The sequence below is a fragment of the Thunnus maccoyii genome, chromosome 7 (genome assembly GCF_910596095.1).
Source record: "Thunnus maccoyii chromosome 7, fThuMac1.1, whole genome shotgun sequence".
NCBI classification, from domain to species: Eukaryota; Metazoa; Chordata; class Actinopteri; order Scombriformes; family Scombridae; genus Thunnus; species Thunnus maccoyii.
The window spans coordinates 10,840,640-10,861,253 of NC_056539.1; the positions used below are offsets into that span (position 1 = coordinate 10,840,640).

Genomic DNA, 20,614 nt, shown 5'->3' on the forward strand with positions numbered 1-20,614 from the left:
GCAATGCAATATATTACCTATTACAGAGTTGTGTTAACCTTAAATACTGCAGTCTGTCTGACCCTTTAGATTAATAATTTACGAGTTTGTCACAGACAATAAGAAACAAACACAACATAAAAATAGAAGCAGGAACAGTGGTCTGTTTCTGATTTTACTGCTGTAAACAAACACCAAGACTCAGCTGTGTGGGAGAGACCTAACCACATACTACCAAACTCTTACTGCTGTTTGCTGAAAAGATTGTTTACTTTTTTAAATCTTCTCTCTTTAAATTGTTTGTAAAAATGAATAAGAGAACAACAAGAAACTCCAACATTTTTCAGGTAGTTCATTAATATAATGATCAGTGCATAGCTTTTTACAGTATTATACCTTTTTTTGGTGTACAGTGTGATCTGCAAGTAGCTGAACACTGACACGCTTTTCATTGTTTTGGCCGCGTTACTTCAGCACACAGTTTAAGTACAATTATGCTTAACATAATGCCAAGATAACCAAGATGTTTTTAGAGCAACAGTGCAATGTTTTTGACTACAGGTGCATCACAATAAGTCACTTGAATCCGAACAAACATGTGTATCACTCGCTGAGGACCAGACTTAGGCCAAAATGTCCAAAAACACACAAAACAAACATGCAGATGGCTGCAGTACAAGGCTGGTGGAGAATCACCAGAGACAGTACTAGTCATGTGGTGATGTTTAGCAGCTGTAGACTTCAGTTGATGTTGAAGCTTAAATCTAACATTAACACTATGCCAGACAGGTGTTGATTCAACTCAGCAGTAAAGTCCAACACTGTAAGTGGTGTTGCTGTACTGGATCGCATTATCTTGTAAGGTGTTTTTGTTTGTCCACAGCTAAACGCATTTCTATTAATCTGTATTATACTGCACTGTGTTGTATGGTTGTTTTGGCCATTGCCTGTTGATGGGCTTTAAAGCCACAATCTAATCTGAATATCAAGTGACATCATGTGAGGCCCCACAAAAAAGCTGAGAAATTGTCTTTCAGTCATTCATTCATCAGTGTTTCACACTAAACATAACTAAATCCCAAATGACACAGATGGAGCCTCTTTGACACCATCTCCACAAAAATGAAATAATATGAATATAATGATCCATTTTTATGATTACTTTCAGAAGAAAGGTAGTATTTACAGCTCAGCTAGTGTATTGGACTGCATTATTAAGTTGGTGTTATGGCGTCAATGCCCTGAAAACTCCAGTGTTATGACGTAGAATAAATCTGTTCCTGTTGTGCTAACACTACATAGTCAGTGTCTCAGTGACATTTTTATCACTACTCATAAGAATAGTTTCTGCTGTGCAGGGGAAAGAGCATGTCAGACAGTGCCTCAATCTGTGAAAGCACAGCACTAGTTCATTCACATTTTCTCCTCACTGTTATCATGTGATCTAGTCAACTCTTCTGATTGTTCTGAATAACCATGTGAGCAGACAACAGAGGGCTTTCAAGTTCAATCAATTACATCCCAACTGTACTGTATAAGTCTATCATACTAAGCAGCAGCCAGCTCTGTTGCCTGCAGATCCTGGAAGAAAAGAGGAACGAATACAGGGTCATGTGAAAAACAGTCTGACTGAATATCAGAAGGACTGAACGTAGAAAATAAAACAGACCTAGGTAGAGATCCAAAAATCGCAGCTGCCTTTAGAGTTCATTTGGTCAAGAAATCAGAAGTTAAACATTGTTCTAAACCCAAACACTTTGTGATTTTGATCATAATATTAGTGCACTGTAAGACCGAGATTGAGATAAGGGGTCTTGAAAAACCAGCTTGATGTCAGAAAATTCCACTTTGAGTGAACTTGAAAACCACAGGCCGTGCTCTCACGTCACTTAATGCTTGAACTTTCAAAGAAACACTGCAGACAGCAATGACAATAAAAAACACTACCACCCGAACTAACACTTCCTGAGTAGTATTCAATATGACACACAGGTTTGGTGATGACTAAAATCAAGTCATTTTGCCTATAAGCAAAAGCATGAAAGGTTGAATTTGATCTTAACAATAAGCCTTTGTCCATTGAACCACACAGATACAAAAAACAGATACACACAAATCTCAAATTGAACCCACATACACATTGTGTTTGCAGATTAGTGTAGAGAGTAATAATTATAAACAATACCATAATGACATTGACAACTTTCAAACAGAACTATGGTAGGGCTTTCTGATACAGGGAAAAGCCCATATTACAACTGTGATGCATGATTCACAACTGTGTATCATTGTAGCACCAAAATAATTATATAATCAATAATTAAAAATACTAAAAAACAAAATTATTTAGTTGCTGTCCTTTCCCACACACTTACTCATATGAATGACCGATTCATATTGACCATAGTTTCAGTTCAGTATCTCTCTTTTTCATGTATACTTGTCTTCTCTGTCTCTTGCTTTCTCTTTCTCCCTAATTATTCCTCTGTTTGAAATTAGTCCAGAAATGATTTACATGTCGTTTAAGTGCCAATAACAATGAAATTCCCTTCCCTAAAAAAAAAATCTGTCAGACCAGCATCTAAGCCCTCTTAAACTGACGTAGAGCTAGGCAGGAAAATGCAGATGGTTCAGCTACACTTTTAAACTACAATAATTGTGTATTGGCTTATGCTCACTGTTAAACCGCATTTGCATGTGCAGTAGTGCTGTGGCTCAACTGATTCAGCGTAGACACTGACGGGAACTGAAGCTGATTGTGCGCTGCTGACATGCTACTTATGCTACATGGCAGGTGTAAATGAGGTGTTGCACAACTTTTGAATAACACAGTCTCTCTCTGTCTCACTCACACACACATACACCCTCTGTGGGTGGAAAGAGACAAACACCTCTACTTTAGCTATGAGGTCATAAAAAGCAGAGCAAGATTTTGAGATTGATCCTCCTTGTAAGGCTGACGCCAGGCTACCCGCAGCAGGAAATGGAGGATTTCTGATAAAGGAGACCATTATTACTGACGTGTTTAGTTTCAGGGTAAAAGTGATGTATTTGTATTGTATTACCTCACTCCAGGTGTAGACAATGCAATTATGGAATCAAATAATATTTAACAATTCATAATCAATCATCATAAGATTTCAAAAAGTAGTATCTGTAACACTTTCAGCTCTGTTAAGACACTCCCAGTGATACTGGGACATTTTGTGCAATATTTTAATCACCCTCAATACCACCACCACACTGCTTTATCTTTGAGTCCATCTTTAGCCATGTATGTAGTGCACAGTGTGCACAGTTACTTCAAACTCACTGCATCTGGACGTGTAATGTTCTCTGCTAATATGGTGCCATTCTCAGCTCATGATAATGCAATATGTTGTCAAACATGTGTGCATTAACTTACTGGTTTCCAGATTGCATAGGGCAGTGTATGCTGTATCCAGCCTGCTGAGAGAAGGATCCCCAGGAACCAGGGGAGGCATATATTGAACTCTAAAACACACAAAATAAAAATCTGTTATGCTGAGGAAAAACATATAAATACAACATTGAACATCTTAAGTGCAATAGAACTTTCTCATAGAGCAGGAACAACAAATGGCTCTATGTGTCAGTGGTGTATGTTTTGGCATTACAGTAAAAATGACCTTTTATCAAATTATAGGTTTTATGTTCTAAATTAAGTGCAAGAGAATACTACCATTGCCATCACTCACATCAGTGCATTTTATCATGCACTACTGATAAAAAGTACATATGGGACATTCAAATTAACAAAATCCACATCTTTGTTCCACAAGGTCTTGAGAACTACAAACCACTTGTAACTGATGGGCTAAGCTAAGTTAGCTAGTTAGAAAGCTAAGTGAATGTTGTTTCAATGAAATTGTATAAGCTCTTCATGACTCAGCTGAGCCACATCCAATATTTTTTCCACTTATCCCTGGTGGTACTTAGATATGAAGTTGAGTAATTCTTCTGTGGACTTTCTGTTGCTATCACATTACAATGGAGATGAATGGCATTTTGTTTGTAGTGCTCAAAGAGCATTGGGACTATTACTTTGTTAGAGGGTACTTCCAATTAAAACCCCTTTTCAATGTAATTTTTAAGTATTGTGAGCATCACAAACAAAATTGACCTTTATTGCAAAGATACAACTAGGGATGAGTAAGTTTTTTTTTTAATGATATGACTTTAATGTTTTTGGCTCATCTTCACAGGAATTGCAAATCAGTCATATGCAACTGAATACCACAACTAGGATCACTTCCTTTCACAGTGCTTTACACATCTTTAAATGACTGGACTGTTACGCAGTTCCTGCAACACAGATTTCAAATACACCAGTTCTCAGATATCAAATAGTAAATATAGGAGGTGTTGTATCATTAAGGTCAGGTACAACTGAAGTGCCTTTACTTGTCATGCTGTCATTGCTAAGATGGTCTCTAATGATTCAAAAGACATTACTGAAATGGTATCCTATAGCAACAGCTTGTCAAGCCATAGTAACCTTGAAAATACTGAAACACTAAACTAAACTACCCCAAACTATTTCAATAAATTTATTTGAGTTCTTTGGGCTAACACAGAAGCAAGTAATTAATTTTTTTAAATCACAGTTGTAAGCATAGTAGAGGCACAGGGACATAACTCACCAATTAAAAATATGAGCAATGTAAGTTAAGTGAATATATATATATAGATCTAAATAAATGCCAAAGCATACCTCCATGTTAGAGGAGGCCACAGAGAACAAGCTGCTGTCCAGCTGAGGGCCTTCTGGATGCAGGTAGTTCTCCCCGTCCATGGCCAGCGCTGAGGGGAGGATGGGCATCAGACCACAGCTTCGCACATGACCACCAGCTGACTTAGGCTATGCACCCTCAAACTGCCACCCACGTGCTGGCTGCGTCTGAGATAGTTCTTCTAACACGGGCAATGGCTCTCCATGACCTGTGGAAGACAGCAGGGATGGAGGGATGTGCAGGGAGAGGAGAGAAGGGGTTGAGATTCAGACATATTCACTCCTGAAAGAGATCATGAGAAAAAAGAATAATACATACTGAAATAATAGTTAACATTTTACAGTGACTGTTAAATCCATTATTTTTAACCTATGACATGCCGTCCTTATTATAGCTATCTTTATAACGCCACAAAATGAATTCAGACCTTATTCATAATGCAGAGGGTGAGCTTGTATTTATTGACTGACAGCCCTCATTAGCTGGTTGTCATCTGACATCACTGAAGGTTTCACATTCATTACGGAACTAATTAAAATCACGTCACGAGGTCCACAAACAGCAAACAGCCTGAGCTGCCTATTACAGCAACTGAACATAAACTTATAGTGCTATTTGACATGATAACAAGTCAACAACAAAATTAACACTAGATAGACAGACAGATAGACAGACAGACAGACAGACAGACAGACAGACAGACAGACAGACAGATAGACAGATCGATAGATAGATAGATAGATACAGGGACATATTTGTAGGTTGCATTTGTGTTTGCAAATATCATAATTTTTATAGTTGGGCTATCCTTTCGTCTACATTTGGATCACAGAATTTTCTTTTTATCTGTCCAAACAAATTAGACACACTTTGCTATAATTGGGAAACTGACCACAATGACCTCTTTGTTCTGATATGGTTTCACACAGAGACTAAGTTACCCTGAGTTAAAAGCTGGCAGCTTCTACTTCTACTGCATAACTCTGAGGTTTGATGAAAGTTAGAAAATTAAAATAAAGTGTATGAAATAACCTTTCGCTCACTATCATGGTATGTGTGCTTAGACATTAGACATCTGCCTCTCTGAGGTTTATAACACACAATTTGTAAACTAGTGATTTTAAATGCATTTTGAGATCAAAATATCATGAAGCATAACTGACCACTCCTATGTTCCAGACTGAAAGCTTAGCAAATATCCTACAAATCACACCAGTTTGACAGCTGAATCAATCCAATCTCTCAGCACTCCACAATGCACGCCTGTGTAACATCAGTAACACTCTCTTGCCCCAAACTAATCAAACTGTAACCTTCCTTCCCCTCTCCCTTACTTCACTCCTTCCTCCAGTTTGCCCCCAATCTGGAACATAGGCCAGACATAGTCACTGGGGACAAAGCTGAGGTAATAAATCCTAATAGAGTTCATGAGGGTCTAAATAAGAGGGCCTTTGTGTGTCTGGGTGTGTGCATATAAGTGTGTGAGAGAGAGACAGAGACCCAACATATTCACCTCTCACATAGCCAATGCACACAAAGGGAGGCCATTTTACCCTCAGGCTACTGGTGTGATACTGTCTGGATAGGCAGAAGCAAATGAGGGGAAGCCCAACGCAAACACCAAACCAATAAACATTCTAGGCAGGAGGTCTTCAGCAAAACGATATTAGAGATGGCAATTTTGTTTAACATTATAAATGTTTTAAGTAATTTACTAACCAACTACTATTAAAAAAAACACAGAGGAAGAGAATACGAGCACAAGCGAGAGTGAGCAAGAGAGAAATATTAGACTGAAACCTAATTTTGTTACTTTATTCAATCTTCTGTAATACTATTCATTTCTGTGGTTCAGGAGTGATGTCTATGAAACTAAAGTTACTGACTCAAGTCTCTACATAATGTCATCCAGAGATTATTCTTTCATAAAAAAGTTTCTCTGTATGAAAGGGGTGATTGTGAAAGCTCAAAACTACAGCAATATATTAATGTAAGTGAGAGTCGGAATCGCCCAGTAATCTTACATGCAGATGAACTGCAACCTATCATCAAAGTCTAAAACGACGTCCTAAGGCCGCGTTCATATTCAGACCAACGTTGGCCCTGCATGTAAAAACAAAAACGAAAAAGAAAAAGAAAAAACCCAGACGGCCCCATCAATGCAATGCATCGATGCAGCCGGCTGTGCTGTTTTATAGCAGGGATGTGGTGGAGAGTGGTTTGTTTGGTGTTAAATTATAAGAATGATTTGATCAGCGAGTGTGACAGCTGAAAACACACCTAGTTCTTCTTACTAGCCTCAGTGGACAAGCTTTCTTTGATTTAGGGCCAGGTGTCGATTCTGTTCCAATTCACAAGGTCCCGATTCGATTCGATTCAATTCCTGATTGGATATCGATTCAGTTAGGGTTCTTTTCAGTTACAATAACAATTTTGCTTGATATGAAAGAGATTCTCAGAGAACTAATGTTGTAAATTATACAAGGAACCCTCTACCTGGTGCATTATTAAAAATATTAATGTGTACATTAAAAATCGACCCCAAAGCAGTTACATTAATGTACTTTTTATTTAACATGAACACACTGCAGCAGTCAATACAATATAGTTCAACTCTACAGACTCTACAGTCAGTGAGATTTGAGTGAGCAGGTAAGTGCTTTCTTCAGTGCGGTGTATAAACAACTTAAGATTTTAAATCGAACCACTAGGCAGCCAGTGTAAATAAGGTGGCTACAAACATACCTATTGTAATGTAAACATCACTAGTACCTCAGGAAAATATACACTTTGCTGTGATTGTGTCACAAAGCATTTGTGCAAGAGGCTTGGTGGTGCCCTCAGTGGAGCAGCTTCCACCATGTTCAACGAGATCTGGCCACAAGATCTTGCACAACGAAATATCATGCGAGATCTCGTGCACAGCGAGATCTGGCCATGAGATTTTGTGAACTTGTTGAACATGGCAGGAGCTGCTCCACTGAAGGCACCGCCAAGCTCAAAGGCAGTCTGGATTCATTTCAGATTCAAAAAAATCCACAGGAAAAGGCATAAAATAAATGATTGATGTCGGATTTTATAAATTGATGTCATAAAATTGAAATGAAGATTGATTTGAATAGGAAAATTGATTTTTTAAACTCAGCCTTGTTTTCATTCCATCACCCCGATACCCCTTTCAGCCAACCACTCCCGACCACATACCATAACCAGTGTTGCTACTAAGAATGGAAATTAATTTGATGATATCAGTGTTTAAAGGCCGTTTATCCAACTCCCTGAAAAAAGAAAGAGAGAGAGAAATAGAAAGCACATGAGCATGTGTGATTGAGAGCGAGGTAGCATGCAGATGGCCAGACAAGTGAGAGGTGAAACTTATCTTTTATCTGCTCATTTTTGATGCAATTCTGAGGCTTTTCAGTGAAGTGTGTGGGACTACACTGCGGACTGTGAGAGGAAGGGTGACAGCTGTCTCATATGAAGAGGTCCTACACAAGTCAAATGCACGTCTGAAAGGGATATAAGCGTTCCCTGCACCACCCAACCCTATCCTACCACCACCGCTGCATATTCTCCTTACTTAGTCATTAAAAGTCATTATATGCAATAACAGTCCTGCACTTTCTTCCCATAGCGCCCTATCCCCTGTTGCCCCTACCACATCACCCACCTGCACCATGCCAGTTACTGTTTCTTAGCAACAGAAAAATGTCTGTCTTTTATTGTCCCTTTCCTAACCCCCACCCCTCCAGCAAGCCTCTGAGTATAATCGATACTGATCATTGTAAGAGTGGACCCAGATATCCCCTTCCTGTAAGGCCTCTTGTTACCGGAAAACAGCAAAAACCGCTGGGTGGGGGCGGGGTTGGGAAGGTGATGAAGAAAGCTATCGGTAGAGAGAAGAGGGTTGGAGATATGGGAGATAGAAAAAGGGAAAATAAAACGTAGAGAACAAAAACATGCCCACTGCTGCACAAGGGACACAAGGAGCTCATTCAACAAAAAGCAGCACACACATAAGTCATTTTTATAACCCTGCTTGGTTACTTAAAAGAGAGGGAAAGAGAGAAACTCTTAGCAGCAGTGTAATCTGTTAAATCTGTTAATTACTTCAGAGGTTACCGCTGGTTTTTGTACAGCCCCCTTCCATGTGTTTCTCTCCCTCCATCTCTCTCTCTCTCTCTCTCTCTCCCTCTCTCTCTCTCTCTCTCTGGGTGGCCTGATGCAAAAGCTCACTGCAGGGAGATTAGGCCTTTTAAAATCTTTAAAAACTGAAACAAACCACACACTATACACTGCACATGCCAAACACACAGACTGTTAGATTAATTTGGGAAGAAGGACTGCAAACATGGCGATTTAGTGATGTTATAAACAGCATTTCCAGCGATGTGGCAACATTCTAGGCCAGTTGCTGCCTTTTGGTAGTGTGAGTCACTGCGCTTGTCTCTCAGCGAGAGAGAGGTTAACAAGCAGCACGCCTCTGTCACTTCAAAAACACAAGATGTGTGTTGTTAGTTGCAGCGTCCAACATGTGCTCACAAGCATATTAGGTGAGAGGTAAATGCAGTCTGTTCTAGGGAGGACTGCTTGGCTGCATGTTGGTGGCCTTGGCGAGTATCAGTGGCTGCCAGAGCACATGGGGATCATCCAGGGAAGTGTGACTTCCTTAAGCTGGTAAGTCACGATTAATGCTCACGAGGAGAACAACCACCCTGCCTCGCGCGTGTGCCATCTCGCTCACAAATGTGCACTCATACTTTCACATACAACTACTTTTTTTTTTTTTTTTTTTTTTTTTGCATCCACACTGTTTATGCACATATAATCTTGCCATGTACAAACATGAATTTACAATGCCAGCATTTAGGTGATAAAGTCACAAAACAGCGTACATGTGTTTTATTGGCTATAAAACACATATGTACGCTTGCATGTGTGCGTGTGTGTGTGTCTCTTTTAATGCCAGTGCATTGCTAAAAGGAAGTGTATGACAGGCTGGCAATGCTGAATTTTTGCCACGGTCATGACAGGAGCATAGTCGTTATCTCACTTTATATTTTATTTCTCTTGCTGGTGGCAGGGATGAATAACTGTGAGAGACAAGAGTCTGCTGTTCTTATCTGTGGCAGATCCTCATCTTATCCTCACCCCTCTGTCCTTTTGACACCTGTGGCCTCTTCACCTCTCATATGTATTCCTTTACTCCCCATCTCTCACCCCATCTCTTTTCTTTGGGCATCGTACTTAAAGGTAGAGTCAGTGATTCTGGAGAAAGATTGTTTAATACACTTTTTGTCAAATTCTGTGTAAATCTCCTCTTGGCTAGCTGTCTGTGTGTGTGCTGAAAAAAAAAAAAAAAATCGGAGTTCATACGCATGCTCATGTTGTGCTCATGCTCAGTCATCAGAGCAGCTGTCTGTGTGAGGACATGACAGTCTCCCGTCTCCAGCACCCACTGAATGGTAGGGGAGAGCTAGCAAACTGGAGAGAGAGAGACCATGTCCAGTTCACATAGAAAGTGTTTTCTCACCGAACAGATATGCTTCCATTTTATTAAATGTATCAGAGAGCCCCTGTGTTTAGTGAAGCGTAATCTGAGCAGGCAGCTGTTTAAATCACCCAAATATCCCTCTGTGTCTGCTTTGAACTTATTAACTACATTAATTAATCAATAAATACAAACACTGTCGACTTCTTCCTGCTGACATGCAAGCTATTTTGGTTCAGTAAATTTCTGTGTCAGTCAATCTGGTCGCTGTCCTCTCAGCTCCCCAGGAGCTACGGTTGACAGACGGACGCTTCTGTGGACAGAGACGCTGAACGCAGGTCGAGTGAGATGTGGGGAGGCCGCAGAGAGGCGGAGAGTGCGGATGAACTGTTGTGCTCACATGTGCTCACGCTGCTCATGATAATATGCGAGAGGGAACAGAAGTGACTCCGCAGCTGACGCATTGCTCTGAATTCCACCTTATTTCTCTGTTGGTCGTTGCCTGGGAAAAGCACGTCCATGAATTCGGAGAACAGAGCTTCTGAAGAAGCAAAGGGGGGGTGTATTTGTGTTAAGTTCAAATATCAACAATCTTTCCCCCAAATGACTCAACCTTTAATCTTTCCTAAGGTACTGAGAAAACGCTTCAATGCGCAGCTCTGTTTCATCTTAATTAACAACATTTGCACAATCAGCTCCTTGTGGCACACAGTGTGTCTACAGCAAAAGCATTCCAGCCATCTTTTCCAGTCATCTGTCTTTCGGACCAAACTGATAAAAACTTCCAATCCAATGCAGCTGTCTACATTGCATGTAACAATATTCAAAACCTCATCAAGTCAATTTACTGTTTCACATACACAGGTTAATATATGTTTGTATCAGTCAAGTGCCCTATAAGCTCTGCCAAATGCACAGCATTGCTAGCTGAACTACAGCATATACTGTTGCATTGCTTATCTGTATGTGACAATATTTATCTGTATGGTTCTTATTACATAATCTAATACATAAATTAAAAAAAAAAAGGTCCACTTCTGCTGTCACTGCAATGCCAGTGTTGACACAGAGCTGCACTTTCAATACACACGCATGTACAATAACAAGATGCACTCATTACACACATTTCTCATGTGACAGTAAGTCTGTTGGCATCTGTCATTCTCCTGCAGTTTTCTGCATCTGTCTTCACTACTAACAAGCCAGCTGACGGCAATCATTCAATCCAACACACAACACTCACTCATCACCAATCTGAGTCCATCAGCATCACCAGTAATCGGGTTAGAAATGATCAGGGCCCAGCTGCCTTACTCCAGAGCAGCAAGGGGGCTGTTAGTTGGTTATGATTGCCTAGACTGGCTGGATTCATTAGCTTCTGTGATTAAATATTCATAAAAGGAACAAGTTACTTCCCAGGGAAACACAGGGCTCAGTCATTCAAAACAGCCTACATTATTAATCAGCACCTTATTCGACACAAAAGGCCTCTACTTGCCACTGCATGAACACACACACACACACACACACACACACACACACACACACACACACACACACACATACCCTTAAGGAGAAACATGGAAAGATGAAGTTATTAGCTACCTATCTGTCTATTCCCATTCCATTCCCAACATACAAAATTTCCATTCAGTATTACAGACATTGCCATAAAGGCCCAGTGACCGGGTAGGACACTGGATAGAGAATAATGATCGAATGACTGTGTAACCGAATCTGCTGTCTTATCAAAAGCCGGGAAATGGAAACAAATTGGGTTTTAAGAGCCTGTTGTTATTGCATTTCGCCCGTTCAAATATTTATCAGAGTGGCTCTCTGGATTGAGACAGCACACAAGAACACACTGAATAAATGAGCAGTCATTTGAATGATTTGGCCGAACTGAAAGGCAAGGTTCAAAGATTTAGCCACTTACAAAGGGATAACGATTATTCTTAATTAGATCCTCATCAGCCCACTCGATTGGCTATTCAGCACCATTTTGCCATGATCATGAATATCATTATACCCACAAACACCAGCTGAATGAGACATTAAAAGTGATTTAGCCATTAAGGGGGAACTTAATCGAGGAGGCCTTTGTTGTGGTAAATAAAGAGAAGACCAGGCGAAGGGAGACAGCCGGGGAGCAAGGAGGAAAGGTGAGGGCAGAGAAGAGTTTGACAATGATGGTTGTGGCAGAGAAGTGTAAAGAGCAGAGACGTTGAACAAGATCGCAAACAATGGTTTACAGTGGCTTGATGACACTCATTTAAGAGCAAATCGCTCTACTTCTACCACCACCCAACATAAATAGATCAAAGGCTGACTAGATCAAAGAGAAAACGATCCACTTAGCTGTCTTTGCCCCATTTTCCTCATCTAATTTCCTCAGAATAGAAGGATGATGACACATGCTAACTCTTCACCATTTATTGCTCTGGTACAACTAGTAAGGTGAAAAGACGATAGCTTGTTTTCCCTAAACAAATTTGTATACAATGTGCTCACTGAATTTGAAAATAGCAGTATTTTAATGAAGAAGTTTTGTTATTGCACATAATGTAATATGTAGATTTTGGATGTTTTTTCTCACAGCTATATATGCAAAGCGTCTGTATTTTTGCTTTGTGTTTGTCTCAGCTCATGTAAAGCACTATTATGCAATGTTTATGCTCTTGAGTCATTTTTAAGGTTTGCATAACTGTTTTATCATCTCCACTGTTTATCAATGACCTTGTATGCTGATGAATATATGTATCATAACTGGTACATAAGATAAATGGTCAGCAACCAAAAGTTAGCTCCATTAGTTAATGAATGAATTAATTAATTTGAAAGCATCTTACAGTCTTCTGCCTGTAAGAGAATAACAAAATGAGGGGGAGGAGGAGTGCTCCGCTGTGTTGTTATTAACGTCATGTTTCCAGCAGTGGAGAGCAGCCTCTCTGCTGCACTGTTAGCTCTGGGGAAAGCCATCGCTGTCCAAGACACTGAATGGGTGCAGGGTTTTTGAAGTGAAACAGACTGAGCACCAAGTTATTTTCTTATTTTATATTCTTTTTTTCTTTTTCTCACCTCAGAGTTGATTTAAGTTGTTTAATGCTTCAGTGTGTGTTGGTCAGCCAGTCTCGTTTGTTACTGCTGATGCTGCTCCGCTCCGCTAACGTTAGTCTGCTAACATTACAGTGACAGCGTAGAAAGTTCACAGTATACTTCACGTTCATCTCGCAAAGGTAATTATTTTCTCATTAAATCAAAAATTACTTGCAACTGCTGCCTTTTCTGGAGATGAATTACAAGATAGCTGAAGACAACTCTAGTGTGTGTGCACTGTAGACAGTCCGGGTGCTGCACTGCCCTCACAGTTGAGTTCCAACTTTTTCCTTCTGTCAAAATCACATGCCTGGGCATTGATAAGAGGAACTGATAAGCTCGGAGGCATACAATTCTGATGGATTGGACAATTTAGAACCGGTTCTCAACTGGAACCTGTTCTCGATTCATATAGCACATTTCATTACAAGTAAACTCAATGAGCTTAACTTGAAAAACAAAATGTATAAAAATATAGGCATAAACATGAGAACATAAGTAACATAAAAAATATAAATACAAAAATATAAGCATGAAGCATACAGCCAATGACATTAAACACACCACACAGCAATTAAAAACTCAAAAACATTAACACAACACAAAACATCAACACCCAAAACCCCCCAAAAAATCAATACAACACCAATACAACACAATCAAATAGAATCCCCTGCCGTATCACATAGCTGCACATGTAACCAACTGTATAAGAAACAAGACACACACACACACACACACACACACACACACACACACACACACACACACACACACACACACACACACACACACACACACACACAAACAAACAGTTGTGATAGACCTCAGGTCAGCAGGCAGCTTGTTCCAAAGAGCAGGACCACAGTAACTGAAGGCACCCTCACCAGATTTGGATCTAATTCTGGGTACAGCTAGAAGACCTCTGCCCAATGACCTAAGAGGCCTGATCGGGTTATAATCAGTGAGCAAGTCAGAAATGTACTGAGGAGTCAGACCAATAAGTGCTTTATAGACTATTAGCAGGATTTTGAAGGTGATTCTGTATTGTACTGGGAGCCAATGAAGTGATTTCAGTACCGGAGTAATATTTTCAAATTTCCATGTACGTGGACTCTGGCTGCTGCATTTTGAATGAGCTGGAGCTGCCTACCGACTGTTTGGGTAATCCTGCAAATAGAGCGTAACAGTCGTCAAACCTGCTTGATATGAATGCTTAAACCAGTTTCTCAGAGTCATTTTGAGATATGAATGCTCTGAGTTCTGATATGTTTTTTAAGTGATAAACTGCTGGTGATATTGATAATGTGATTTTGGTAATGTGATCTTCAAATCACATTTAATTTTGGTCATTTCTTTTGGTCTTAAAAACAAACAAATATTATCAGACTACTGCACTGCTCCTCCATTTCCTTCTTTTCCTTGTGACAGATTTTACTTTATCTCTCTACATCAGATGCTTCCCACCTCTTTCACTTTAGTCTACTCACAATTGCCCTTTTGATTCTCAATGTGTTGACCATCCTTTTCTCCATTTCCATCACACTCCCACTGTATGTTCTCACTGTCTCTATTACCAGCCCCCATATTCTTTGATATCGCTTTGTTCCCCATTTCCATCACTATCCATTTTCTTCTTGTGATAGCCTCTTGTTTTCTTATTTCCATCACAATCCCTGTCTTCCAACGTGCTGGTCCCCTATGTGTCTCCACGTCCCTGTTGTGCTTGAACTAGCCTATTTTCCTTATGTTCATTTTTCTTTCTCCCTCCCTCCTGCCAGAAAAAGCCAGTGGCATTCGCTGTTGCCTCTCACCCAGTCTGACCCCATATGGATTCTGCTGCTGATTGGAGGCAGCTGGTTCCCTGCCTATGAATCCCCACCCCCAACCCACCCCTCTCAGCCATGGTTATTCAGAGACTCAGTCATAACACCATAACTATCAGATGCACATTTCAGGAGCAGACAACATAGCACGAGGAGCAAAAGTCTGCGCTGCATGATGTGTTAGGCCAGGATTTAAAAATACCTAACAAGAGAATCCATAGCTGTTGTGACCTTACAACTACAAAATGTAAGTCCAAATAGAAATACAACCGCATATGAAGTAGTATTGTTATACCATCCTGATATAAACTACATATCTAAACAGGAGGCATTATCGTGGACTGGGAACTGGAGCAAAACTGCATCTTAGAATCTACATTTCATGACAAGTTAAATCACCAAATAATTCTCTCATTATTCTGTTCCATGTTGTAAAAATATATGAAATTCTCAGAGGTTAGTTGTCATCAAAAACGATCCAGTTTTCTGAATTCTTCACCGACGCTGTTCAAATCCAGACAGTTCTCTACTCCACTGAGATTGACCTCACTTCTCTGGCAGGCGTGAGAATATTGCACCACATGCACAGCGTCAGGGAGCCTGTCTGTGTCTGTCTGTCTGTGCCACTTAGGTACGCTAAGTTCAGTTCAGTTCAACTGTGGGTTTGAGCTACAGGCTAGCTGACTGACGGTTTGACTGAGGCTGCTATCCTTTTCTTGAACAATTGCACCATTGCAAGCCGGTAAACCATGCAGAAAATTAGTCAGACAGGATGGCCCACATGCCTTTTGATTACCCTCGCCTTCTCCTGAACTCATCAGAGATGCGTCTGGGGCACATCTTGAATACTAGATGCCAAGACAGAAATTGTGGCAGTGAACTCTGGTGTCTACCAACAAAAAGTCCTCTAGTGGTCCTTAGGCTTAAATTTCAAATGCACAAACAAACACAGTACTGTATAGACCAGGGCTTCTCAAAGTTCGGACCTCAAATCAATCCGGACCCGGCCCATACCTCATGTTATGATTACAATATGTTATGAAGTGTAACATTTTCTAATTTGAAATACATTTTCTATTCATCAATAAATTGTTACTGATGTTGAATACACAGTGTAGCTGGAGATCATTCACACCAATCCTGTCCCCAGATGAATATGGTTTTAATGTGGCTTATTTCCCTATCACTGACATGCTGACATCATTGTCATGACGACATTAACTGCTGGAGAGAGTGTTGTGCATTGTTGCTATTGAGTTCATGCATTAACATTACACCGGAGAATTTGTTATCAGTTCCTTAATCGCAGATACATAATGTGTCTCGTTTTCTCTTGCTTTTTCCAGCTGGTGTGTGTACGTGCAAGTATAGGAGAGAAAAAAAATTCTTGAGTTCCCCTGCTGGTGAGCTTTTGCCCCTGAGGCTGGAAGTATCTCTAAAATAAGAGCTGCATCATGTGTGTGAATGTGCTAAGTATGTTTCCACTACATGGTATTCGTGTGTACATGTGTGTTTTCACAGTATACTGGCTCATCGCCGACATATGGGCATGGGTGTGTGTGTACGCTGATAAATAAAAAGAAATTGCAGTAAAGAAATGATATGTTTAGAGACATTAATGTTAGTTCATCAGCGAGCACTGACAAGTTTAATTTAAATTTAAACTCTAAAAATGTTCCACTCAGCTTGTACCTTGGTCACAATTCTTTGTCAAAAATATTTTAGTTATCTTTATCAAATATCTTTTGCATTTGTGTTTTTAAAAAAACAAAAAAAAAATATGACGTCAGTCAACACTGTTATCAGATTTCAGCATGTTTTTCACTGGGTTTAAAAGACAGTTACTGGCTAGGAGCAGCTGTGTATCAAAACAGAATGACAAATACAGATTCCTTTTATGATAAACAAGATGTTCCTACTCACTAACAGACACGTTTAAAATAAATATCCTGGGGATTAGTTTAGTGTCCAGTAGAGAACAAGAATGGCAAATATTTACTTATATTAACAACCCCATATGCTTCACCAAACCATAGGCCTTAGGGTATGTAACATGTTTGTGGAAGGACGAGGATAAGTCAATTTGAAATGGTAAATACACTAATGTCTAATAGACACAGCGGATAAAAAAAAGTTTAATTGCCTTTCTGCTTTTTTATAAGACACAAAAACAAGATATTCCAAACAATTCAATATTATTGTTAGGAAAAATGCCAGCCTTTGACAAAAGCTAATTTTTTAAAAACGCAGCATGCTTGTCCATGATGTTGTGTGCAGTGATCGAATCTGCTGACACTGTGCCTCACACCAGGCAGGGACTACGGTGGCCAGTGATATATAGCTGTGTTCTGGGTTTAACTGCGACTTCCTCCACCTTCAACTTACCTGCTCTTATAGTAAACTGATTTTGTTAACATGCACGGTCAAGCAGGGAGATACAGAGAAGGCACGCTTCACCTTTCACTAGTTTTGAAGCACCAACATAATAAAAAACTTGCCTTGGTTATTTGTTTTGCTCCATTTTGATCATGGCTGCTCAGAAAAAGAGAGAGGTGCAGGTGTTTCAGTCATACGAAAAGGCTGAAATCTTTGTAGTCAATCACTCAAATGTGATGAGACAGAAAATAAAAGATGTGAGTTTGCTAATTTGTAAATATCTATGTTAGCCTCTCATATAAATATACAACTATACCACTATTTGCATTTGGTGCAGGACCAACACCTGGGGAAAAAGGTCCCATGTCCGGTGACCTATATCGACTTTGAGGGTCAACCCTGCATGTATAACAGGTTGCCCAGTTAAAAAGGGTCAAATTGGGAGAAACAAGACCTGGGAGTAAACAACAAGGTGACATACAGCCAAACTTACATCTAATGTTCTATTCCAGTGTAATAAGGTGTAAAATACAGCATATATGGCTAATCTGATACACATGCCACTAAGGTTTTACAGTGCAGGGTGTATGGAGGCCTTAAAACAACTCTTTGTCCTTCCCTATTTATTATATAAGGCTGGCTATAAATCCTAGCTGATAACTCAAAACAATGACACACAAGGTACTCAGTCATCCATAATGTCGACACTAATATTTCTCTCATATTTCCTTCCTTGGATGAGTCACATTTTGAAATCACTGTTTGCTTTTCTCTGAAGGATGCTGACAAGCTTTTTCCACTGAAAACCATAAGGAAAAGCAGTGAGGGATGCCAAAGAGTGCCATGCTCTCCTGCATTTCAGTCATCTCTTGCAGACAGCACCGGCTCGCCCTATATGCTGAATACGCAATTGTGTAGGCCCCTGCAGATCCTTTTTTTTTTTTTTTTTTTTTTTTAAATAAAGTAAGTTGCTGGCTGGAAGACATACAGCCAATCAGGCCCCTGTCCTCATAAAACAAATAATAGTTTTATATAGTTATATATATATAGTTAAACTATTGTATATGTACAGTTTATTTTTTTATTTCATAGTTCTCAGCTTCAGGCAAAGTAAGGAGGGCCCCAAAAGAAAATCTTGCCTAGGGCCCCCTGTTGTCTAGAGCCGGGCCTGCTTACAGAGCTCTTATGTGGCTTGGGAGGGATCCACAAAGCCTCCAGGTCTGGATACTAGTTGGGACATAGGATACTCAAACGGCCCATCATAAAAGACCTGTTTGTTTCTTGTCACAATGTAGAAGCGAAGACAACAGCCACATATTCCCAACAACTGTCAATTGTTCTATCTCTCTTTTCTAACCGAACATCCATGTTATGTTTAATACATGAACTATTATCTAATAAAGGCCAGATTCTGGGAAAGCAGGAACTGCATCAAACGTATTACCTAGACCCTATTCCCCTCCTCCACTCCACATCTTTCACTCTCACTCTAATCAGCCCTCAGGCCATAAATAAGATTTATCACTGGCACCGATTGGAGAGGGAGAATAGAGGCCAAGTCATAGAGAGCAGGGGGGCATGAGCCATGGTTGTACCATGGATCATGGCTGTTTGAGCTCATCCCACCAGGGAAGTTCAAAAAGTAATATCTGAAACAAAACAAAAAATATTTCCAAGTGATATTCTTCTGAATACACAAACCCTGAACATTAGATTTATGGACATTAGTGAAAATGAAAACATTGCAGAGGATATGTCGCAATCATTATCTGGCTAACTTGCTAATCCTGCTTTGTGAAATACCCCCATGTTCTCTGTGTATCATGCTTGCTGCTCCTGTACGCAAAAACACAGTATCAACAGATCCGGTGTGCTGTGACCCTCAGAGTCCCTGCAGGGCAGGCAGCCATCAATTGTCTGACACAGTAGGAAATCAGAAGAAGGGGGCTGTGGAGCACAAGCATGCAACTTAACTCTTGTGCATTTACACACAAACACACACAAGCACTGTTCAGAGACTACCTCTACTATTCTTGCTCTTGCATCCCTGGACCAGAAGCAGGGATTTAAACATATCTTCAAAAATGACTTGGTTTTTCTTGTCAAAACTTGCCATTATTATATCAGTGAATTACATCAACTTTTTCAGAAAGTACTATTGTTATTTGTAATTATTTTTTTACACCCAAACTGCAGTATTTAACAAAAAGAAAAACTGAAGAAGCCATTTTCCTGCTCATGAGTTTGCTTTTAAAGATCTTGTAGTACGTAAAGTAGGCAAAAAGAAAAGAGCAGTGGAATATGTTTTTCCCTTGTATTTCTGCTTGACGCTCCTATAGTTAAACAGCCTGTCTATTGCTATTAAAGTCTATATGTGGAAGGAGAGACAGATGTGACTGCATGAGGGATTTGACAGCAAATGACACCAAGGCCATTGACCACGTCACTGGGGTTAAGGGCACTCGTCTAAAACGGAGACAGGAACCTAGCATGTTATTCGCTTCACAGTCTCCAAATGGTATCCATCAACAAGGGGGAAATTACATAATTAGAAAAATAGCCAGACACCATGGCATCCTATGTCAAGGCTTGCATGAAGCTCGACTAGCCTTGGCTGCAGGCAACAGACAACACTGGAGCTTAAAGAGTGAACATTTCAGAAAAGAAAAAGAACTAGAGGGGACAACTCTGTCTGAGCTATTTTCATTTCCTCCTGGTCATCCCTCCAGTTTTTTGAATCACCCAAAACATCCCAATATGTTTTGCTTGTCTCAGCATTTAGATCATGCATTATTTTTGAATCGGAAAATACAGAAGCTATGGAATTCAGGTAAACTCCAGTGATACATTTACTGTAAACCCAAATTGTATAATACGTAAGAGATTGTGGTCCACTGGCCAGGGTACACTTGAGTACACACAAGTATAGACACTTATTTCTTTGTAAGCACTTAATTCTCAGTCACCACTGATGCGTATACTACCTTGTATAATTAAAGAAAAGATATGATACAGATACATGCAAATATTTCATACAATGCATAGCCTACATTTAGCTTCCATTACAACATTGACCAAAGTTTATCATTTCT

At 39.9% G+C, this 20,614-nt stretch overlaps 1 protein-coding gene across 5 annotated transcripts in view; it reads right to left on the reverse strand.

The window, feature by feature from the left end:
• si:ch73-63e15.2 (protein strawberry notch homolog 2) overlaps positions 1–20,614 on the reverse strand; it is a 69,396-nt gene that overhangs the window by 47,459 nt on the left and 1,323 nt on the right. For all 5 annotated transcript variants that reach the window (XM_042415669.1, XM_042415670.1, XM_042415667.1 and 2 more), the window contains exons 2-3: positions 4,715–4,941; positions 3,386–3,474 (exon numbers count right to left, since the gene is read on the reverse strand). In XM_042415669.1, the coding sequence (XP_042271603.1) occupies positions 3,386–3,474; positions 4,715–4,822 (197 nt within the window). In that variant the 5' untranslated portion in view covers positions 4,823–4,941. The remainder of the gene's footprint in view (positions 1–3,385; positions 3,475–4,714; positions 4,942–20,614) is intronic.